Source organism: Halichoeres trimaculatus, unplaced genomic scaffold (assembly GCF_033239565.1).
Source record: "Halichoeres trimaculatus isolate MK-OKI-2021-1 unplaced genomic scaffold, fHalTri1.1 fHalTri1_scaffold_24, whole genome shotgun sequence".
In the NCBI taxonomy this organism is placed as follows: domain Eukaryota; kingdom Metazoa; phylum Chordata; class Actinopteri; order Labriformes; family Labridae; genus Halichoeres; species Halichoeres trimaculatus.
Window position 1 is genome coordinate 3,530,829 of NW_027437202.1, and position 23,416 is coordinate 3,554,244.

The following is a 23,416-nucleotide window of genomic DNA, read 5'->3' on the forward strand; positions in this document are numbered from 1 at the left end:
GTCTTCTCCTTCTTTTTTCAGGCGGCTAGCTATGACTTTGACCTGCCGCTGAAGGTCAACGGTATCAGATGGCCCGCTGCTTCTTTTCCTCCTCTCTCCACTCGAACATCCTGCTCAGCTTCCTCCTCACTCCATGTTGTCAAAAACTGTGCTCAGCCTGCACGGCAGTCACAACGCGTACAAGCTACAGGTGAGGTCATCACGTGTTTGTGGTCAGCGCTGACGCTTGAAACTACAATTCTGCGCAGACTTAAAGAAAATTTCCTGATTTTGGTTCTAGTGTTGTGCGCACCTCTAGAAATGACCCCATGCAGCCTACAGTTCCACGTGGAACCTTTGGCGCCAGAGTCTGAAGCTCTCACTAAGGTTTAACCTCCTTTCATTTCCATATCTTTGCATATTTTTTTATTGATTTTACTTTCACGTCATGTTTCTCTGCAGACAGTGGAGCTCAAAGCAGCGCGTGAAGACAGCGTGTTTTGGCGTGGAGGTGTCCGTGCATACGTCAACTGGTGGTTCGAGACAGGAAAAGAGGGGGCGCTGCTTTCATGTACTCCAACATCAGGCCGTCTGAAGCCTGGGCAGTCCATCAGCTTGACGGTCAACATCCAACCTGAGGCGCTCTTCGCAGGTGAGAATATTCATTAAAAACAAACAAATGACGATCCTTACCACATTAATCACATTTGCTACGATGTTGAATTTCACCCTCGCTGCTTTCTAAGCACAGATACTCAGCAGCTCAGATACACTGCCAGGAACAGATGTCGTCTATCTGCAGCTGAATTTCCTTTTGTTTGCAGCATTACGCTTCTCATGCGTGACAGTGGATGCTTTTATCTGTGGCAGAAATGATCTATAAAATAAGCATCTGCATGCCAACACAAGTAGAGCTCCATAAGTGTAATCAAAGTTAGAATGCAGATTTGATTGTTTTCATACAGTTTGTTCGATAAACTGAGCACAAAACAACTCAGGCACTGAAAACAAAACACACCTCTTCACTACCTTGCAAGATTTTATCTGCCTATTTCTCGTGCGTCGACGCTTCTCACACTAGCATAAAGCTGCAGATGGAGAACACACATGGCACCTCTGAATAGCTGCAGAGGGAGTCAGCAAAAGTCTTCACTTTCAGCTTCTGTTGTATTACGGAGCTGGTGAGAATCACTCATTAATCTTCATCCTGTCAGGATGGAATGAGCAACCTTAACCCCGCTGTGATTACATGTCAGTTTGGTGAAAAAATGTAGAAAAAAAGTGGAAACACCAACGTCAAGTAAGAATGAATGAATTCAGCTGGGTTCAGATATTGGGAGGTGTCGTATATACAGATGGAGCACCTTTTAAAGGCAACACAAAAACTGCATTTTTTCTTCCAGGGAGCAGAAACATGACTAAACTGTTGCTGCCTCTCTACCTGGGAGACGAGGAGGGTGAGGAGATCGGACCCTACAGAGAGCTCTCCATCACTGTGACTCACCCGCGTCCTCGCATCACCATCCACCCGCCTCGAATCCTCCTTACACCTGTGACTCTTGAAACCAACGCGAGCGCTACGATCACTCTACAGGCGACAGGATACCCCAGGTTGGTTCCCACAAACGAATCCTCCTCTAAACGGCTGCTTTACGATCACAGTTGATATCCGTGTTCCGGCTAAATGAAGCAATAACCTTGATGGATTCTTTATTGTATTTACATCTTTTCCAGCCTGAGGCAGTAGAGCAGCTGTGTGGAGCCATTGGAGCTAAATAAAAGCACAGTAAACACAGGAACATAAACTGATTTAGTCATTTCAGTGGGATTTCTATCAATCAAACCAGGACTCATTTACTGGCAGGCCTGCGCTCGTGTTCACTCTCACAAAGCCAAAACGCTAATCCTGCCTCCTCGGTGGTTTGCATTGTGATTCAGATTTCACAGTAGACGGCAATCTGGCTGCCCTGCTCGCAGTGCTGGCAGAGTTTCTGACCCACATCTGTGTGACTGAAGCACAGAGGCTTTCCTGCACATTCTGACATGTTGTTCTTGTTCATGTCTAACCCCTGTCTGCAGAGGAACCTCAATATCAGCTGAAGTGGACGAAGTGAAACTGGGAGATGAAACAATCCAGCCTGTTTCTGTCACCTTCCCAGAGGGGAACAGCATCCCCACCAGAAGCCAGAATCAGGTACGGCCTTCTGCTCATACTTATTCCACTCCATTTGTCTTGTAGTCACACACAATTGTTGTTGTACTTGCTAATAATTTCAGATATTCAAACATGTGGATGAGCAGATTCTTTGTGCAGCACTCTGTGTCATTAGTTTGGATTTCACTCACACAGCTTCTGTCTTTTGTTTCCTTATCTGGCTACAAATAAGCTCCTCTGATGTGGTGAATCCAGGCTTTCAATGAGCCTCAAAGGATCAGCCTCCACAAAGACAGTCTTTATCTGTAATTTTCTCTACATTCCTGCACTCCCTTACGTTTTGTTCTGGAGTTCACGGCTCATCCACACGCTGCACTGATAGCATCACCTCCTTATCAGCTCAAGTCCCTCTTGCTCAGTTTTTGACGATCTGCTCAAATCTGTCACAATCAGAGCTTGTTTAACAGAGATACTCTGGTTAACTGTGTAATCATCCTGTTTTTCTGCAGGATCAGAGTGGAATCAGTAAGACCTCTCTCAGCTGCTGTGTGTTGTTCTACTCTGACGTCCCTCTGTCCCTGTGCACAACGATCACCTTTACCGACCACCTCCATAACAAGTATTCAAAACAACCTCTTCTACTCTACTCTTAAGATTTACTCAACTTCAACTGCTTTTCCTAACGGCTTCTCTTTCTCTTCCTTAAGATTTAAAGTCCAGCTGTGTGCCATCGCTGACAACAGCCTGTTGACTGCCTGGCCCTACATGGCCCTGCACCGCTCTGATCATCAGATAGTTCTCAAGACTGGTATTGCACTGCAAAAAACTGAAATCTTATAAAGTGTTTTTGTCTTTTTTTAAGTAAAAATTGTATTATTATACTCGATATGAGCCACTTTCAACTTATCAATCCAGAAAAATGTCTTGTTTCAAGTTATCAGAGTACAAAAATGAGGTTTGAATCGCTTGCAACCAGTAAAAAAATCTGCCAATGGAACAAGAAAAAATTGCTTGAAAATTTCCTTGAGACTAGAACAATGTCTTAATACAAGTAACTTTTCTCTTGTTCCATTGGCAGATTTTTTTACTGGTTACAAGCAACTCAGACCTCATTTTTGTCCTTAAATAACTTTAAACAAGACATTTTTCTGGATTGGTCATGTGATCTTACTTATCCCAAATAGCAAGATGAAGTAAAAATTGCACACCAGACAAAAGCTGGAGTCTTTAGAGGTTAAACATCATAAACATCTGGTTTGCTCATGTGCAACATTCAGGCGCCAAAGCTGTTGAAGCCATCCTTCAGAGTTACCACACACCCAGTCCTGCCCCTGGTCCCAGTTCATCCTCCTCTTCATCGTTTGATCACAACAGCTCCACAAGCAAGACCCCGATCTCAGGTTAGAGTCATCAACTTATTTAGCAAACACCTTTACGTGCTTTGTGTGCTTTAATTGACCTGTCCATGTCCTCCTTAGACAACTATTCAGGCAGCGACAGTGTGAGCAGTCAGGAGAGCAGGGACACAATCGTGGGCATCCCAGGATTCAGCGCTGCAAGCACAGACGAAGGGCTGTTCCACCAGAATGTGTTGCTTGCCGTGGAGAGGTGGTTCAGCCTCTTTGGGTGGCCGAGCGGACCACACCCGATCTCAGTACCACACACACTCAGGAGGTAAAGCTAAGAGAGATCATAGCAGTTGAGTTAAGAAGATTTTTTATACTTTCAATTAGTTAATTTTTCTTTCCCTGCAGGGTCGTGTCAAAGATTCAAACCAATCAGTCCAGTGGGCGGATGGGTCGAGTCAGTCAAAACAAAGACTCAAGGTGAGTAAAGGTGGGACTGTCGTGAGCAAATAATGCTTTAAATTGTAATCGACAGCCTTCTCAGATTCATATAGATTATTAATTCCCTGAAAACTTAAACAGGTCAAGGAAAATAATCAATGGTAGTTGAAGTGGCGCTCTGCTGGGATTTAATTTCCTCTCAGTGGCGCCATCGATCCGTCTTCGCTTGCAGGGCTTTTATTGTCCTGTTGTGTCTAGGTCCATCGTGGACATGCTCCATCACCTGACCGGCAAACAGATTCCTGGGATACCTCGCTGTCAGACGTTTTCCAGCGGCGTGGATGCTCGTACCTCGCAGCTGCTGCAACAGCACGAAGCCATGCTCGCTTTTCTCCAGTAGGCCTGACGCACTTACGCTGAATGCATGTGTTTTAACACAGTCATACATCTTTAAGGGTCTGTTTCTCTTGTGTTTAGAGTGCAAGGAGCCTGTCTTTGTCACATCAGACCTGAATACCTGCTGGATGTGGAGGAGTTCAAACTCTGGTGCTCCCTGCAGGTAGATTAGTGGCAGCATTTACTCTAATTCAGAGTAAAAATGTCTCATTGGAAGCATTAATCTGAAAGGTCTTATTTTATGGTATAAAAAGACGAGAACCCCTCCTAAATTGCCCGTAAAGAGTAAAAGAAATCAGTTAATAGGGTGAGGGAATTGTACTTTGTGTAAAATTTGTGTACCATGTGTTTCCCTCCCAGGAGAAAAACAGTCTGGACTACAGCCGTGCTGACTATGAGTCTCTGAGCAAACGTTCCTGGACTGATGTGCTCCTCCAAATATACAAGGTCTGACCTATTCTGCATGCAATTAATTTAAAAGAAGCACTGTTTCCTCCTGTCATCCCCTCGCACTTCCTGTGCTGCAGCTTTCTCCCCTTTTTGTTTTCCTCTCCTTTCTTCAGGCAGCAGTCTCTGAATAATTAATTAGTATTGACGGTCAAATAAAGGTTAGATCAGGGGTTGAATAAAAACCATTTGACCTGACAGATCTGACATCTTAATGGAAGCTTCAGCACATTTCTGTTCGCTCAAACAGCTTGTGAACGTGCCTCTGTTAATATCAAGTCGAGCCAAGTATCAGCATCAAATTTCTTCTTCTTCTTCTTTTTTTCCTGCAGGTGCTGGTTTCATGTCGCGTGTCACAAAGCTGTGCTGAGCTCAAAGACTTGGCTGGAATCCTCCAACTCCCAAGCTCACAGCCACTGGAGAGTAACGTCTATTCATCCTCAGAGCTCAGGCTGCTGTCTTGGCTCAACGTGCACTTCCTGGGGACACGAGAGAGAGTGTGGCGCACAGGTATGTGCACACAATCAATCAGAATGTACAGGGAGAGCAAACTGGAAATGAGGCTCCGCTCTGTTCAACTTCTTTCTGTTACAACTGCTGTTTCAGAGTCTGATCCTTAACTCAATAATTCAGGATCATCAGCTGAATAGCTTTTACACCATCTTGAATAGTTGATTGTGAATCCCTTATGAGAGAAGTTACCAGACAAAAACATATTAACAACCCCCAACAGGAATCGTTCTCCACTGTTTTCCTTAATTATTAATCCACATCTCAGCCTTTTACCCTCCATTTTTAATTATTAACCAACGTTAGTGAGCACTACCATTACAATTTCACCATTTTTGCTGCATTTCAACCTCTTTTTGGACGATTATTTCACTCTCAGGTGGTTCTGTATCTTCAAACTTTTAAACATTTGTACATTTCCTCCTTTCCCCACCACCTGGAGTGAAATTTAATATCCGACTGGATGTTTTTACCTTTAATGCTTGATGCGGTTTCTGCCCGGTAATGCTTTGCAGGTAATGTCCCATCAGCACGCTGGATCATGAATTTCGACCTGGACTTGACAGATGGCCTGGTGCTCGCCGCTCTGCTTGCCTCCTACTGCCCATACCTGGTCAGTGTGTATGTGTCTGTGTGTGTGCATGTCTGCTCATTCTGTGTGTGTGAGTCAATGAGGGATGGTGGTTAATGTCTGTAAGTGGCACTCTGATTGATGTGATGAGGACGCAATTAGTCCTGAACAAGATTAGAGGAGCCTCTTATCATTCTAAGCACCGTTTTGTGTGCTCACATGTGAGTGTGTGTGTGTGAGGGAGAGAGTGGAGTCAACTCTGATTTTAGTGGAGGTGGAAATTTATCTTAATCCTACGCAACATCTGTCAGAACCCTGACTTTCTGCAAACCAAATCACATTAAAGCATTGAAAACAGAGCATGTGTTAGCATAGGGAATCATGGATAAATCTTGTCGTTAAATTCTTCTTCTTTGTTTTTTAATTAGATCTGCAGCCACTTCAGACGGATGTACACCACGACAAGCAGCCTGGAGCAGATCTTTCACAATAACATCATCGTGGTCAAAGCCTTAACAGTGCTCAAACTCAATATGGACATACAGGTGAATAGAATAGAAAAATTCAGGAGTCACAGCAGCAATCAAGAAATCAAAGTAAGAAAGTGTATATGGAAAGTGCAAAAACAAAAAGGTCCAAAAAAATTTTAAAAAAGATGGTAAGAGCTTGGCCATCATCTTCCAGTCAATGTTGATGATGTCTTCACTTCTTAGCTCACACCTAAGAACCAGCACATAGTCTTCACCTGCTTCTCGTCACCTCCTGGGGAAACATCTGGCCTAGCACCCGTTAGCGTTGATGTGCTACAGCCTGCTAACAGCTGGTTTTACATGTAAAGCATGCAGCCAAGGCTACATGTAGGTTCTCCAGACAAACACAGGAGCAAAAATAGTAAGAATATCAAAAAACAGTTTGGTGTCCATGACCAATGATTAAACTTACAAATTAATGATCCACTCCATACACAAAGATGGCGAAAAAGAGACAAAAAATTACAAGAAACAGCCACAACAGGGCAAGACATTTAGCTTCTTCTTTTATCATAAATTTCTTTCGTTAATCGATTAAAGTATCATTTGAAACAACAACAAACCAATCTCAAATGTCAGAGCTGTTCAGCATCATTGTACAACGTTTCCAGCTCTTGGCGGACATGATGAAAGGAAATTGTCGCTGCAATTAAGTAAAATCTGCTGGTGTCAGTATTTGTTTTACAAAAGGCTAAAAACTTCTCTTCAGCAGAATTCAGCACATGTAGTATGTCATTATCTCAAAGATTAGCTGCACTTCCTGTCTCTGTCTCTGACTGTGTGTGTGTGATCTGCAGCCCACAGACCTCTCAGACCCTAACCCTGTGCAGATGCTGATGCTCTGCGTCCACCTGTACGAGAGGCTGCCTCAGTACCTGCCCCTGCACTCCATCACTCTCTCTGGAGGCCTGCACTGCATGTTCAGCAAACAGGTAACACACACACACACACACGAACCCACACACACAAAGTTGGGTCTTAAAGCCACCTGAATAAAAATTATACTGTCTGCCTTGTAAATGAAATTCATGAGCACAATAAGAGTCAAACGGCTCAGATAATAGCCTCCTGGACAGATAATGACACACACACACACTCTGCAGCTGAGATGACACACATTAACAGGATTATAGTCTCACACACACACACACATGTATTAATAGGATTATAGATGCAGCCACACACACACTAACAGGATTACAAAAACAGACAAATATAGATTTGGGTAATGATCCGCGGTATCAGCGTTAAGCCACATTGTAAGACCGACAAAACAGATGTCTGTTTATTTACGCTAAGCAAGATGGATTTCATTGTTGTGCTGTCGTCTTCTGGCAGCAGCAGTGTTTCTGCAGTGTGTATGAATGTGTGTTTACAGGTGCGTCTGAAAAGCCCGTCCTCCACGCCTGTGAAATACCAGGTGCTCCTTTTGGGGGAGGATGCACATCTCTTCTCCCTTCCTGGTGGATCTACCGTCACCATCCCTCCAAAGTATGTGTCCGAAGAAAATGCAAATAAAGCGCCCATCATGAGGGGGTGTTTTTTGGCTGCACACTTCCCCATTCTCGATGAGGAGCTCAGATTTTCTGCACTGCACACATATTTAATGAAGCATTCCCAGCCACGCTTTTCCAGGTTAAGGCATAAATTATCATGAAACAGAACTGTTGAGCAATGAAGCTCTAATTATACAACACCGGAGCGTGCCTTTGTAGTGTGCATCAACAACAAACTCTTCACCAAAACTGGTTTCGTTAGCAAAGAACTGCTGTCTTTGCATGTGTACTTCCAAAATAACTCGTGACCTGTGTTCTGACGACTTTTCAACTGATTCAGCTCAGGGTCCAAGTGAAGAGATTTCAGTCCTGCCTCATTAAAACGAACCGTTTTTGCTCTTTTTATAAAAATAGCACATGTCCCATTTTGAATCCCCAGATAAACTCTCAGACATCCTCTTTTTTTATTCCTCGTCTTTAAATTCTGCTGAATCATCATTGTAAAAACCTAAAAGCAAGAAGCTGCACGATAAGGTATTAAGTGTTCTTCTGTGTTGATTTTCAGAGCCAGCACTGAGGTGACAGTCCAGTACCGCTGCTCCTTCATGCAGCCTAAGGAGGCCGTCCTGCTGCTCATCTCCAGCCCTCCTGTCGGCCTGTGCAGCACCACACTGTGCTTTAATCTGAAGACGCACGTCACTCACGTCAAACCCACAGTGTGTAGATTTAGATTCTATGATTAAGGGTACACTTCAAGTCCTTAGAGTATCAATTTTACAGTGGGTGATATTCTGCTTTCATTTAATACAGAAAGTTGACAGGTTCCATCATTTATTTAGCTAAAAATGCTAATCATGTGTTGGAATTTGCAGTTTTTGTGCTGTCTGATTTCTCAAATGTCAAGTTTGCGCTTCAAAATTAACACCAGAATACATGTTTATGTTTATTAATTCAGCATTATTTGTTCAAAATAATCATTAAAACATGAGAAAGTTGTTTTAAGAACTCTTTTAATAATTTGTATGGATAAAATAATCCACTTTGTGTGTGTCTGAGAAATTAGCGTTAACTGTGTTACCCATTGAAAAAACTCTATCAATCAGCAATGGTTTGCTCCAAAGTCACATGACCTAAAGTGTGTCATGTTTCAGCTCCTCCTCATCAATATTTCATCAGAATCATTGTCTGTACATGGGGCACATTAACTGTTCATCAGCTGTGTTCCCATCATTTTCTGCTTACTACAGATGTTATAAAGACCAAACTGTGAAGAAAATGAGAATTGTATGATTTTTTTTTCTCTCATTAGAAAACTGTGAAGTGCAGATCTCCGTGTTATCAAATGAAGGTGATCCAGGTGCCTCTGATGAACCCTTTCAACCAATACGCTGAGTTCAGGTTTGAAGGGTTTTACCTGGTTAAGAAACAATCATAAAACTGCTTTTCTTTGCATCCAGACTCCAAACCTCTTTGTTTTTGTGTGTGTGTGTCTGACTAGGGTGGTGCTGGTGGAGTCTCCGTTCAACCCACTGGAGCCTGAAAAGAAAAGAGACAGCCTGGTTCAGCAGGCCTCATCCAAGGCCAAGTAACTCACGCTCACTGTTCCCAGCACAAAGCAGACACAGCAAACAAGCAAACATTTGTAGATCCACACTGGTGAACACACACAGTTAAAGGAGTAGATTGACATTGAAAAGTTTGGCATGTCTTAGTTTTGGATTTGGTTCAAAGAGAGACAAGAATTGTGTTTTTCTCCCTCTGCAAACTGAAGCAGAGCGAGACTCGAGATGAGTTTGATTAAGATGCTTCAGAGCGACTAAACGAGGGAGTCCCCCCTGTCCGTCACAGCTCCTGAATGTGAGATAAGGTAGAGGTTTTACCCTCAAGAGAGAGCTGAGCTGTCATTAAGAGTATCTGGTTAGCATTCGACTCAACCCACCAGAGGTTTCTTCAAAGCCGAGCACTCCAGCTCCTCCTCCTCATCAGGAGTCGACGATGAGGATGTGAAGCAGCTCTGAGGTCATTTGAGGTGCACCTCAACCTCAACCAGGTTGTGTAGTCTGATATGCATAAACTATGAACGGTTATGATTTTCTCCCCTCTGCATTCATTTTCAGTGTAAAGACTTCAGACAAGAGCTGTGAGGAGGAGATGGAAGGGAAACCCTCAGATCTCAGTGAGAACGAAACACACACACACACACACAGGAGCTGCCGTGATTAATTTTTAAGCTCCTGAGCACGTCTACTATCTTCATTTGTGTCTGCTCTGATTTGGTGCCCGTGTGTTTCCCAGATGGTGAAGGCAGCGAGTTCTTGAGTACGGTGAGGAGTGTGTGTCTGCACTCAGGCCAAGAGGAGACTCTGCTGATCCACTACCTGCCCTTCAGCCCGGGCTCCAAGTACTGCTCTGTGCTGCTCATGTGCCCACAGGTCAGTGAGCTGGTTTATCCTGCAGATATGTTTCTGTTATTACTGGATATTAACTTCAGGCAGTAATAAAAATCCTGCTTCAGAGCTTCCTCGACAATCAAATCACTACAAGCTGCGCTAAATTAAAATGCAGGTTGGAGATCTGGTCTACATGGTGAAGGCTACAGCAGATCTGCCTCTTCCGTCTCTGCTCACTGCCAGGCCAGGTCCTAATGTCGTCTCCATCCCTCAAAACTCCGGTAAGAGCCACCACAAGACAACGAAACACACTGTTTTTTATAACTGATTGAATATCTCTTCCACTCTACTCACAGACCCAGCTGTGTGTATGTCAGCACTGCGCCTTCGCTGCAAGGTAGGGCAGGTGTGTGAGGAGATCCTGCGCGTGCCGCTCGTCAATATGGCCTGGGAGCAAGCCCTGTCCATGTGGGGTCAGCACAGCATGAGCGCCGAGGAGCACAGGAGGCGGGTGCTGACACACACTTTGCACAGCAGCTCTGTGAGGGCAGGCACAGCTGCTCGCAAGCTTCTTAAACAGGTACACACACACTTTCACACTCAGGGTGAAGGCTTTGGGTGTTTGTTGAGAACCTGATGTTTTCTGTTAGGCTGAGCAGATGAGAGGCTGCAAAGAAGTGGAGTACAGTGTGGAGGTTTCTCTCCCAGAGTGCTTCACTTTACCCAGCACTGTTAGGATACCTGTGAAAGAGGACATGAGCATACCGTGGGAGAATCCTGCAGGTAAATCTGGATCCTGAGTCGCTCATGGTTTCTACAGCATTCCCTCACACTTTAAATCTTTCCTCTCTTCATCAGAGTGCGGCTGTGTGGACATCCCTGTACGATTCCAGTCAGACTCTGTGGGTCAGTTTACCTGCCAGGTGGTGCTGAAGTCCTGGTGTGATACCAGGCTGTATGTGCTGCAGGCAGACGTAACTTCACAGGTGGATATCAGCGAATATTTAAGCTTAATCTACAAATGCATGGCATCAAAACTTAAGTGCATGATGTTATCGCTGCAGGGAGGATCTGTCCACTTGGATTTCAGATCACCTGCTCACCGCTCAGTCACTCAAGACATCCCTCTGGTGAATACTACACTTTGACTTCACACAGTTCCTCATTTCTGATCTAAACACATCTTAAGTTTTTAACTGTGTCTTACAGCACAATGAAACCACTAACGACTGGAACATGCACGCTGACCTCAGTGGGGAAGGATTCTCCGGCCCAAACGTTGTGAACGTGCCAGCAGGAACCAAAGTGAACTACCCCCTTACCTTCCAGCCTGCAGCACAGTGCACAGTCATGGTAATGCATTTTTTGTAGCTCCACTATTGTTTATTTTTACCTGCTTTTCTTTAAATTTCAGGGTCCCTCCCTTCCGAGTGGTCTCCAAAGTTCTCATTTTAATTGTGCACCTATTAGGTGCATTACGGTGAATTCTTTGCATCTTTTCAGTAGATTTTGGAATGCTTTGCTTTTCAGGTGCCGTATTCGTTTGCTTTGTCCCACGTTCACAAACCCCAAAAGGAGGCAAGAAAAAAACGAGGAAGTCAACTCCTGGAATTGAGAGTTTAAGGATTTTTTTTTTTAACTGGACTGAAACTTTCCTGTCAGAGGATGTCTGATCAAGTTTGAGGGCAATGCTATTTGGCTCTCATTATCAGGACGATCACTTATATAACACAGAATATATACCTTTTTTTCATATTTTTATTTACATTTTGTAATTCAAGACAACTTTTAACTGTCTGATCACTGGAGAGAAAAATAAATGTTTTTCTTGTATTTCTTGATATTTATATCCCTATTTCATCAATGTGGTTAATGATTCCTTTACTCTGTACAACAAAAATAAACAATCCGATCAAAGATGGTGTTAATAAAAACCTTTCATTTGTGAGTCATGATGTTATAAATCAATAAGGAAACGAAAAGTATATTGTGCATTGGCCGGGAATCGAACCCGGGCCTCCCGCGTGGCAGGCGAGAATTCTACCACTGAACCACCAATGCAACACATTAAGTCGAGATGGGCGGGGCTTTTTAAGGGAACACGTGACATTTTTAATTCATAGCATGATTATGATTGGTTTAATGGCTGTCAATCAAAATTAAATCAGGAATATTTAAAAAAAAATACGAAGAGAGGAAAATATCCACATTTTCTCTTGAAGTAAAGACCCGATCCACTTTATTTGGAAACTTTAATACAGTCAAATTGTTTATAAGCTCATCCAGAACCGAACCTTACATGTGTTTAACTTCTCCTGCAACAGGGCCGACTGTGCTTCCTTAATGACGTGGACCGAACCGAGCACGTGTTCACGCTCAGAGGGGTTGGAGAGCGGTCCCTGCCTGTGGATCACATCACACTGCAGTGCCCTGTTGGGAAAACCACGCATGCACAGCTGGATGTCCCAAACTACAGCCAGAAGACGCAACATCTCAAGGTGCAAGTAACACGATGAAGTAAACACAACATGTTTCTAGTTCTGCAGATTATTCATCTTGTTTAAAGTTTGGAACTGAATACATCTTCAGGGTAACATGAATGTGCACATCTCTCATAACTGATGCTTTTAATTCAACATTGCTGGACCCATCAGATTTTCAGCATTGCTCTTTCTGTGCATCTTTATGTTTGTCTTTAAGCATCCCTACCCCCCTGCCCGCATATATCCTCTCTGCCTGTGTTTTCCAGGTGGTTTCAGACCTATCTGTCCTAAGTGGCACCTCCTCCCTGGAGATTAAGCCTGGTCAGAGTGCTCCATACACCCTGGCTGTCTCACCATGGAAACAAGGAAAACAGTCAGGTGACTCTGCCCTGCTGCGTACAGACCTTTACTTAATGGATGTAAACACAAACAGCTGAATACATGATGATGTCACCTGTTTTCACTTCCTTAAGCTGATAGCTCTTTATTGTTTACATTTAGTTGATTTGCACACTTACAAACAAACATCCACTAATGGAACCTTAATTCATGCACCAGGAGACTTCCTTCTACTAATCCATACACCCTCTGGCTGAACTATCCTACAAATGCTTACTGCAATGGATTTCTCAGCTACAACACTAACATGCCTTAATAAATATTGCTTCTTGCAGGCTGTGTGTCATTTGTAGAAATTGATGACGCACAAAAAGGTGACGGCAATGAAGGTAAGTGAAGTGTCGCAAGTTGAGAGTGTAAATCCAAGCAAGTCAGCACGTTTAAATGGACTGTCTCTTTACCTTAATGTGTGTGTTTGTGCTGGGACCAGCGAATGCACGGGGACGCTACGAGGTGCATTTCACCCTCGAGATCATTTGTGAGCCAGCAGCTCCCATCAAGGTCATAGATGTGCAGTGTGCTGCTCAGGTACGCTCCTCAAAACACTCCTCACAGGTTTCAATCCTCTACAAGCATGAGTGCATTTACTACGACTACAGATTTAAACAAACATAGTTCATCTGATTAGCACAAAGAGAGCAGATGGCAGGGTGATTTAACACATGTTGATTATGTCTGGAATGCAGTGGAGCACAAAAAACACTGCAGTGTATTTGTTTTTCATAATAAAGCCTTTATATGAGCTAACTTCTTTACATAAAGGACTGTGTAATGAGGCTTCTTTTATAAAGCTGCCGTGCCTTTAAAATTAAGCTGCAAAAGAAAAGGTGCTTAGAGAAACAAAGTCATTACCGTACATACTGAATGAGGCTAAACAAAAGTTCCAGCTGTGCCTCTTCTGTTTCATTTTACCTGCATGTAACGTGAGTCATTAAATCAGAGTGAATCAGGCTTCTCCTGACGGTTACGGTGAAACTTCCCCTCACATCAAAAGGCCCCATCACAGCATCACAGGGAGGGAGCAATAACAGGTGTCATCTTTGAAATATTCCCAGAGCTCAGTTGCCATAGAGATCCCTGTCAGGAACCCACATGGAGAGGAGCTGATGCTGGATGTGATCTTGGAAGGAGATGACCTGAGTGGGGCCAATCAGGTTTCCATTCCCCCGTGGGAGACTCTCGCCTACAAAGCTGCGTTCTCGCCTGTTCGAGTGGGGAAGAGCAGAGGCAGGTAAGGCTTGATGCACTGTGGATGACCCCTCCTGCTTTAAAGAAGGATGTAAAGGAAAAAGAAAAAGCAGAAAAAGCAGAAAAACCTTCATCAGTTTATGTTTCTGCACCAGAACATGTGCTACACATCCAGTGTTGTCATTAGCTTGCGTTGTGTGTTTTCTGTCAGCATCCTGTTCCAGTCAGAGCTGGTGGGGGAGTTCTGGTATCAACTGCAGCTTTATGCTCTCCCTCCTCCAGTCATCACGCTACCACCAGCCTGCTGTCATCTGGGCACGTAGGTTCACACACACACACACACACATAGGCGCACACTGCTACAAACACTCACTGCGGGGCTTTTTGGCCGGGATTGAATGCACACATTCTGCGTAAACAAACCCACACAGCGCTGTGGATTTGTTCCAGGCTGCAGACCCATCACCACACCTCAGTGGTGTGTGAGCTGACTGTCTCTCTTTAGCCTCCAAAACATCCTCAAAAAAAAAGGTGCAGGCATCCTTGATGCACACAAACGCTAATTCCTGAGGGATCAAACCTGAACAAGACTCAAACATATGGCTCTCCTGTGTCGTAAAGATGTCTTTTGCTTGAGTTCACTGAGACAGAAGCCCTGCGTTAAAAAGCTCAGCACTAAAAACTGATGTGCAGGGAGAAGTTTCTGAGTTGAAATGAGGACATCTCCTGAACAGAGATAGTTTAGCACGCTAATGAATTGCAATTAGAGCTGCATATCAATTGTGCTCTCTGCTAATTAGCTCAGTAAATTATAAATGCAACATTTGGGTCCTTTCAGGCATTCAATCCTTTACCTTTGCTTTGTTTTTCCACGCTGCTTTGACACAACTCCAATCTTACTATTTTGCTTCTTCGGTCAAAACTTGACTTTTTAAAGCTTGCATGTTTCACTTAAAGGAAAGGTCTGCAGGAATTTTCATCACTTGTTAGTAAACATTGACATAAACATAAACATTAAAACTAGGCTCCTCCTCCTTGGGTCAGTGCCAGCGGCAGCACACACCCACTGCCTCCAACTGAAGCTATAAACACACTCACTAGCCCAGCAACAACCTGTGCCATCGGGTTTTTGCTTTGGAGAGACTCAAGAGTCATGCACCTGACACAGTACGAGCCAAGCCTCACCCTCATTTAGAAAAAAAAAGCTTTATCCGTTTTACGTTTCATTTCCCTTTTGTTGTGTTCATAGCTGCTTAAAATAGCTTCTTCTGCTGGCTTCTACTAAGCACTCTGTGATTGGCTGATGTAACCATGCTTACTTACAGCCCAGAAACACCCTGATACACCCAAAACATCAACATCCAGGCAGAGGAGGGGGTTCAAGGCAGACACAGACACTGACACACATGCATAAAGGTCCATAGGAGACAACTGAGCAGGATTATTCCTGTAAGAGTTGACATTTTATTTTTAAGAAAAATCCTGCAGACCCTACCTTTAAGCAAAAAATCTGTCCCCAGGTGGATCAGGCTGACTATCCCAGTCGTGAACCCAACATGTGAGACTTTGAAGATAACTTCAAGCAACAGCAACCCCAGAAACTTCACACTGGAGATGGATCCAGGAAGTACAGTAAGAACACACACACCTCCAGCTTCATTGTTTTAAATATTTCGTTCCTCCTTCCAGAGCAGATTTCATTACTTTGTTTTTGATATCTTAAACAAACCACGCCGTCCACGTCAGGATGAAACAAACCGTTTCCTCTGTGGTCTGTTGAGAGAAACTGGAGTAGCTGTTGGCTGCCAAGCAGTGTGATTTCAAGGATTTATCTCTTAAAGCACAAGTGTGTTTATCCTCCCTTACTGTCCCCATGAAAGCCTCTCCCTGTGTTTGTTTATCTGTGTGTGTTGCAGCTTAGCGTGGAGCCCTACTCCTCCGCCCAGCTTGGTGTCCGCTTCAGTCCTTCATCCATCGGGGAGGGGAGCCACGCGGCAAAGATCACTTTCATGTGCCCTCAGGTGTGCACACACAGAGGGAATAGATAACACAGATCGCACAAACGCACAAAGATGCAGAAAAAGTTTGTTGCTAGATAAGTCAAAGCTTCTGTTTTATGTTTCGCCTCATCTCATCATAAAGCCTTTCATTGGTCCAGATTGTACGTTTTATTTAAGCTGCTCTATAAATTTATTCCCTGCTTTTCTCCCTGCACCATTTCCCTCCCTCTGGCCTCCAACAAATCTCCACATTTTTCACTAAAGTTGCAGGACTGGTGCGTGCTCCTGAGTGGGCGAGGTCTTAAACCGCAGATCCAGGAGCCTCTCATCATCTCGTCCCCCACTGGCTTCCCATCCTCCATCACCATCCCCTTCACAAACCCCACCGAGCTCCCAGCCGAGCTCAGCGCCACCCTCACAGGTCGCAGGAGCTCCTCATCTTCACACACTTCCTCGCTCCTGTCACACACGTGCTCACAATACTCTGTTCCTGTTATCCAGACGCAGACCCCAGCGGGAGCCCGAACTGCCATCGAGCTGCTGCACATGAGGAGGCTTTCCGTGTCCCTCTGAGCCTCAGTGAAGGTGTGTTCAAAATGCACAAATCAGCCTGGAGCTTGCAGCCTCACTTTCTGATGACTGTGCATCTGTTTTTCTGCTGCAGGTGTTCAGATCAGTGGAGGGGCCAGTTTGGACGTGCCTGTGGTGTTTGAGCCTCACTCCATGGAAATTCAGCAAGCCTGGCTCTGCATCACGCTGAAGCCTGAAAACAGCAGCAAACACTCCTCCAGAAAAGAGAGCCTGAGGTGTGTGTGTGTGCCTTGAAATGTTAAAACTGACTGACACACTCTTGCTGTTATGACGTCTGCTGGACTGCTTTAATGACTTGAAAGACTGGATGGCACTGAGCTTGTTAAGTTTCGATTGACGTAAAACTGAACTGATCTCAGGGACCTGGACCCTCTTTTACCTGATTTTAAACCCACTGTTTTAAATCTTGATGTAAAGGCTAACAGTGATTTTAAATTGGATCAACACTTAAACTCAGTTGTAAAATCTTTTAAAATGAGATTATCAGCGCCAATATTGATGGTTACAGGTTATTTTAAATTGCTACTTCTTAGCTTCCAGTTCAGGTCGTCCAGGACCGGATTGATCTACGGCACGGCTAGGTCTCTATGACAACACCACGCCAGCTGATGAAGTTTAGTAGAGATAAGAGATAAAACACAGAGATCTGATACAGTGACACAGCCCGAGCTAAAGGCTAATTAGCTTTTAGCACCAGCTGCATTACTCTGTAACACAGGGGCTAAACTGTTAGTGATAATGTTCATCTCAACCCACAGTTAGCAGTTATTCTGCAGTGGTCTGTTCAAATTTGAGAGTCTATCAATAAAATGAAGAGTGAGGTTAAGTTAGCTAACCAGGACATGTCTTAGAGCAACCCGCTGCCAGCTGAGCTAAATATAAACAGCTACTACACTACATACCAACTAAGAGTGTTTGCTTGTTGTCACGTTAGCCTACAGATACACTGGAGCACTGGGCTGCCGTTAGAACTACAAAAAGCTAGCTGCTACAGTGTTTGCTTGTTGTCACGTTAGCCTACAGATACACTGGAGCACTGGGCTGCCGTTAGAACTACAAAAAGCTAGCTGCTACAGTGTTTGCTTGTTGTCACGTTAGCCTACAGATACACTGGAGCACTGGGCTGCCGTTAGAACTACAAAAAGCTAGCTGCTACAGTGTTTGCTTGTTGTCACGTTAGCCTACAGATACACTGGAGCACTGGGCTGCCGTTAGAACTACAAAAAGCTAGCTGCTACAGTGTTTGCTTGTTGTCACGTTAGCCTACAGATACACTGGAGCACTGGGCTGCCGATAGCACTACATATAGCCGGATGCTACAATGTTTGCTTGTTGTCACGTTAGCCTACAGATACACTGGAGCACCGGGCTGCCGATAGCACTACATGTAGCCGGCTGCTACAATGTTAGCTTGTTGTCACATTAGCCTACAGATACACTGGAGCACTGGGCTGCCGATAGCACTACATATAGCCGGATGCTACAATGTTTGCTTGTTGTCACGTTAGCCTACAGATACACTGGAGCACCGGGCTGCCGATAGCACTACATGTAGCCGGCTGCTACAATGTTAGCTTGTTGTCACATTAGCCTACAGATACACTGGAGCACTGGGCTGCCGATAGCACTACATATAGCCGGATGCTACAATGTTTGCTTGTTGTCACGTTAGCCTACAGATACACTGGAGCACCGGGCTGCCGATAGCACTACATATAGCCGGATGCTACAATGTTTGCTTGTTGTCACGTTAGCCTACAGATACACTGGAGCACTGGGCTGCCGATAGCACTACATGTAGCCAGCTGCTACAATGTTTGCTTGTTGTCACGTCAGCCTACAGATACACTGGAGCACTGGGCTGCCGATAGCACTACATGTAGCCGGCTGCTACAACATTTGCTTGTTTTCATGTTTCAAATTGTAGCGCTACATAACTGTACCGATAAATACCTTACCTTGGCGTGTTGTATCCAGTAAAAAGCTGTCTTAAACAAAGAAAGTTTGTGTTGATCCGTTCTCCATTTAACTCCAACACAAACACACGCCTCACTAAAAGTAATTCACAACAGAGTGCGGAGACTCCGGGCCACAAGGTGGCGAGGGAGTGCAATCAAAACAGATTCTCTTTATAGCATCTTTAAAGTTTTATTGTTTATTTTTAAATCTTTAAATGGATCAGCACCTCAGTACCTCTCTGACCTTTTTAATGTCTAAACTCCTTCACGGTTCCTAAGGTGTGCTGATCACCTTCACCTCGTGGCCCCTTAAAATATTTATAATTTGTTTTGTTAATGTTCTTTTTTTTAATGTGCAGCACTTTGGTAAACTTTTTGTTTTTAAAATGTGTTATAAAAAATAAAGTGGATTGGATTATGCACAAATGATAACCAGCCTTCGCTCACAGAATCCAGACGCCTCATGAAAGCGAATGTCAGGCTTCATTTTGTATCATCCGCCGTGCTTAAATTAAAAATCCTCTCCATCACTTCCCCAGGTCCGAGCAGGAACCGTCCACCATCTGTTGGATTTACCCTCTTCGTGGGATCCCCGTGGAAACGCCTGTTGAGAACTCACCGCTTGGCGTGCTGGTTTGCGAGGCGGGCTGCCAGCTGGAGAGGAAGGTGGATGTAGAGCTCAGTGGGTGCGTGCCCTGGAATCAGGAGCAGGGAGAAGACGGTGAGGGCCAGGGTTTGGTTTTGCCTCATCCTGTCCGATATTTCAATCTCACTGTTGCCTAAAAGCAGTTTACACTCATTTCATCCTGAACAGTCTCACAGGTGACAGAAGACTTCTCGTGCAGCGTTGCAGCAGACGTTGAACACTCCCTTTCTGCTTCCATTGATGCAGCGAGGAGAGACCCTGAGAGCGGCGTAGGAACCCTCACCCTCAGTGTAGTCTACACTCCCCTCAGGCCATGCAGGTTAGAGCTACAGCGCTACACACACACTCACCTGTTCAAAGAAAACATGACACACACTCGAGTGAGAGCTGAGATTCAGAAGCTTTTCAGAATCCTGTTGCTTTCTCCTTCAAATCCACTCTGCTGCTTGTGTTGCCGGTTTAAGCAAACAAACATCTCAGAGAGTGGAAAGGGGAAAAAAACGGCGTAAACACCGAGGGAGCATAGAGGCGGCTTTGAAGTAACAGAAACACACAGCAGAGAGACACAAAATACACACACGCTCGGAGAAACAAATACGCTCTGCGAGGAAACAAAACAGAAGGATGCTAATAATAATTCAGCACACACTTACTCTACGCTTAAATCTAGCGTCCCCCATAGACGCCTCACTTTGTGGGTGTGGCCTCTGCATTCATTTATTACCCGAACACGACTCAAACTGTAAGGTCATATCCCCCAAGGTGGCACGTTAACTTTGGAGTGACCTCAAACACTAGACGCTCTCCTCCTTTCTTTAATTTTACTGCTGTATTGTCTCCATAGTAACTTCACCGTGAGCTTAAAGTCACCCTCCTCTTCCTCCTTACTGTACATGGCATGTGACACCCCGCTGACTGAAGAGCGCGTTCATTTATCAGCCCTACTCTTCATCCACGGAGTCCATTAATGAGGCGTACCCCGGTAGAATCAATACCTCGGAGAGCTAATGACTCCTCCGTGAGGAAATGACGGGGGGTGTGGTGCCGCTAATAGGCTCTTCCATTATCTACATGTTATTTCTGTGCCGTGGGCAGCCAGACGAGAAGGCCAAGTATCATGAGCTGAGGCTGGGAATATTAAAGACCAGTTTAGTGTTCCTCTTTTTAGATAAATAGGAATGCTTAAATCACACTTTCTAAAATTAATCAGAGTAGAGGAAGGAAAAGATGAAAATTCCTCTCTGTGTTCAGGTGTGAGGCTGTCCTAGCCGTGCAGTGTGTGTCCGGCAGGATCTGGAAGTTTCCATTCAAGCTTGTGGCCACAGAACCTCAAGTCGATGACGTCATCCTGATTGAAACCAGCAAGCAAGGAGAGACTTCAGCTGTTGGTTTCCGCCTCACCAGCACTACCAGGTGTGTGTTGTAACTCTTATCCCCTCCATCTATCTCTATCTTCGTCTATTGACTAGTTGTGCTTCCAGGAGGCCAGAGCCCTTCACAGCAGCCTTCCTGCCCGGCAGCAGCAGCAAAGAGTTCACAGTGACTCCATCCTCAGGGGTGTTGCCTCCTGTGGGTTCTGATGGAGCTCTCATCACTGTGTCCTTTACACCCGACACGTACGGCGAGCACAGAGCCAGACTGAGCATTCAGGTATTCCAATAATTACTGTCTGATAACCCCAGCCTGCAGCGCATGCACTGACTTTTTGAAGGGCAGGGCAGAAAGAAACAATAAGGCACATACAGCAGGATTTGACTCCCAGGGGAAGGGTTTAGTAAATTTTGGCTCCCAAAAGGGGAGTTCAGTGCATGTTCTGGCTCCGAAGAGGGCAGTTAAGCACACATTTTGGTTGCCAAAAGGGTAGTGAAGCACCAATTAGACTCCAAAAAGGGCAGTTTAGCACATTTTGGCCGTTTCAGGGATATTCTAGTGCATGTTTTGACTCCTAATAAGGCAAATGAGCGCACATTTTGGCTCCCAAGAGGACAGTTTAACAACAATTTTGCCAATTTTGAGTGTTTGGGCTACCAAAAGGGGAGTTCAATGTGTGTTTTGGCTACCAAGAGGACAGTTAAGTGCACATTTTGCCTCCCAAGATTGAAGTTAAGAAAGAATTAGACTCCAAAAAGGGCAGTTTAGCACATTTTGGCTGCTTCAGTGATATTTTGTTGCATGTTTTAACTCTTAAGAATACGCATTTTGGCTCCTGAGAGGGCAGTTTCACAACATTTTGACTCCAAGGAAGGAAGTTTAGTGTGTTCAGCCGGTTCTGGCTCTCTAGGGGGTAGTTTAGCGCACATTTTGGATCCCAATAGGGTAGTTAAGCAACATTTAGACTTCAAAGGTAGTCAAATGTGTTTTGGCTTCTTTGAGGATTTACTGCTATTTTGACTCCTGAGAAGGCACTTAAGTGCACATTTTGACTCCCAAGAAGGCAGTTTTTGCAGGAATTTGACCCCCAGGAGGGTAATTTAGCACGTTTTGGCCACCAAAGGGCAAGTTCAGTTGTTCTAGCTCCTAAGAGGGCAGTTAAGCGCACATTTTGACTCCCAAGAGGGTAGTTAAGCTACAATAACACTCTAAAAAGGGCAGTTTATTGTGTTATGGCTTCTTCTGGGATATTGTTGTGCGTGTTTTGGCTCCCAAGAAGGCACGTATGTGCACATTTTGGCTCCCAATTGGGCAGTATAGCCAGCTTTTGCTCCTCAAAAGGAAGTGTAGCTCACATTTTGGCTCCTGAGAAGGCAGCTTAGCAACCATTTGACTCCTAAGAGTGCTTTTAAGCTAGTTTTGAGCTGTAAAAGGGCAGTTTAGCATGTGTTTTGAATCCTAAGAGGGCTCTTCAGTGTGCATTTTGGCTCCCATGAAGTAACTTTAACATGTATTTTGGCTCTAAAGAGGGCAGTTAGCTAGTTCTGGCTCCCTAAAGAGCACTTGAACACTTTTTGGCTCAGAGGTGGACACTTTATCAAACCCCCTCTTCTGTGTTTTTGCGCTCTCTGTTTGTGCAGGTAAAGTTCGTAGAGTCCTTGTGGATAAAAGATTTATTTTACAATGATTCATCACATCACATTTTTCTGTCACCAAAACAACAAGACCCAAACTCAGGGTTAAAAATCAGTCAAAGTTTTTTCCATGATAAAAAGTTCATTTACAAAGAGGTGTAATAACGATGTCTTTCCACAGGCAGCAGACATGCAGTGGACCTATGAGGTGAGAGGAAAAACACTCGCTGACTCCACATCCAGACACTGATGAACGCCAGCAAAACTTCCCACAAAATGAGCAGATAAAGGATATCCTCGCTCTCAAAAACAGCTAAGACTCTTAATTTGTCTGAATTAACTGAACTTTAACTCACTACAAACACAAAACCCCTGCATGGCTCACCTCTTCACCCCGTCTTCACCTTTTGTTATGAGCATAGATTAAACCACGCTGAATGACTTCTTCTGGGCTCACTTTGATGGAAAGAGGCAGTGTCCCTGAGTTTTTTACACATTCAGCAGGTTCACGGTGTGCCTTATGTGCTCGTAATGGATATGAGGTCCCTATTATGCCTCGGAGTCCACTTCAAGTAAGATGTTTCCAGCTTTATTTCATTCACACCCTCCGTTATGATCCCCTGTAAGATGGTAGGGCCGTAAATTAGCTGCATCTCAAAAATGATGGTTCACGGATCCCACCACACTTAATATCTTATAATACGCCAACCAGGGTAACCTTGGAGTATACAGCAGTAGGGGCAGAAGAGCTTGCTTTTCTAAAGGTTTATTCCACGAGTAATTCTTATAATCGAAGTAAAATTTAAGCTGAATTTCCCGGAATAGTCATTCTGAAGCTGACTTTTGAAGACGCTTCTCTTCATAAAAACTGATTGATCGATCCTA

At 44.4% G+C, this 23,416-nt stretch overlaps 1 protein-coding gene and 1 non-coding gene across 2 annotated transcripts in view; one reads left to right on the forward strand and one right to left on the reverse strand.

Moving 5' to 3' along the window:
- Positions 1-23,205, forward strand: part of LOC141786233 (cilia- and flagella-associated protein 47-like) — a 31,882-nt gene extending 8,677 nt beyond the window's left edge. Inside the window, exons 23-67 of the mRNA XM_074664985.1 lie at positions 22-190; positions 281-366; positions 442-631; positions 1,383-1,590; positions 2,059-2,173; positions 2,644-2,753; positions 2,842-2,942; positions 3,412-3,534; positions 3,613-3,808; positions 3,889-3,960; positions 4,180-4,317; positions 4,399-4,480; positions 4,678-4,764; positions 5,097-5,274; positions 5,790-5,887; positions 6,274-6,390; positions 7,173-7,307; positions 7,754-7,866; positions 8,437-8,587; positions 9,181-9,269; positions 9,370-9,456; positions 9,989-10,047; positions 10,167-10,303; positions 10,437-10,542; positions 10,618-10,841; positions 10,912-11,044; positions 11,120-11,247; positions 11,326-11,391; positions 11,471-11,614; positions 12,586-12,759; positions 13,011-13,140; positions 13,419-13,472; positions 13,574-13,671; positions 14,199-14,374; positions 14,543-14,650; positions 15,852-15,963; positions 16,248-16,352; positions 16,596-16,752; positions 16,833-16,916; positions 16,996-17,137; positions 19,420-19,601; positions 19,695-19,845; positions 20,778-20,939; positions 21,008-21,176; positions 22,713-23,205. Coding sequence (XP_074521086.1) covers positions 22-190; positions 281-366; positions 442-631; positions 1,383-1,590; positions 2,059-2,173; positions 2,644-2,753; positions 2,842-2,942; positions 3,412-3,534; positions 3,613-3,808; positions 3,889-3,960; positions 4,180-4,317; positions 4,399-4,480; positions 4,678-4,764; positions 5,097-5,274; positions 5,790-5,887; positions 6,274-6,390; positions 7,173-7,307; positions 7,754-7,866; positions 8,437-8,587; positions 9,181-9,269; positions 9,370-9,456; positions 9,989-10,047; positions 10,167-10,303; positions 10,437-10,542; positions 10,618-10,841; positions 10,912-11,044; positions 11,120-11,247; positions 11,326-11,391; positions 11,471-11,614; positions 12,586-12,759; positions 13,011-13,140; positions 13,419-13,472; positions 13,574-13,671; positions 14,199-14,374; positions 14,543-14,650; positions 15,852-15,963; positions 16,248-16,352; positions 16,596-16,752; positions 16,833-16,916; positions 16,996-17,137; positions 19,420-19,601; positions 19,695-19,845; positions 20,778-20,939; positions 21,008-21,176; positions 22,713-22,781 — 5,715 coding nt within the window. The 3' untranslated portion in view covers positions 22,782-23,205. The remainder of the gene's footprint in view (positions 1-21; positions 191-280; positions 367-441; positions 632-1,382; positions 1,591-2,058; positions 2,174-2,643; positions 2,754-2,841; positions 2,943-3,411; positions 3,535-3,612; positions 3,809-3,888; positions 3,961-4,179; positions 4,318-4,398; positions 4,481-4,677; positions 4,765-5,096; positions 5,275-5,789; positions 5,888-6,273; positions 6,391-7,172; positions 7,308-7,753; positions 7,867-8,436; positions 8,588-9,180; positions 9,270-9,369; positions 9,457-9,988; positions 10,048-10,166; positions 10,304-10,436; positions 10,543-10,617; positions 10,842-10,911; positions 11,045-11,119; positions 11,248-11,325; positions 11,392-11,470; positions 11,615-12,585; positions 12,760-13,010; positions 13,141-13,418; positions 13,473-13,573; positions 13,672-14,198; positions 14,375-14,542; positions 14,651-15,851; positions 15,964-16,247; positions 16,353-16,595; positions 16,753-16,832; positions 16,917-16,995; positions 17,138-19,419; positions 19,602-19,694; positions 19,846-20,777; positions 20,940-21,007; positions 21,177-22,712) is intronic.
- Positions 12,252-12,322, reverse strand: trnag-gcc (transfer RNA glycine (anticodon GCC)). Its single transcript has one exon. It is a non-coding gene; the product is annotated as a tRNA-Gly (tRNA).
- Positions 23,206-23,416: the final 211 nt, after the last annotated feature.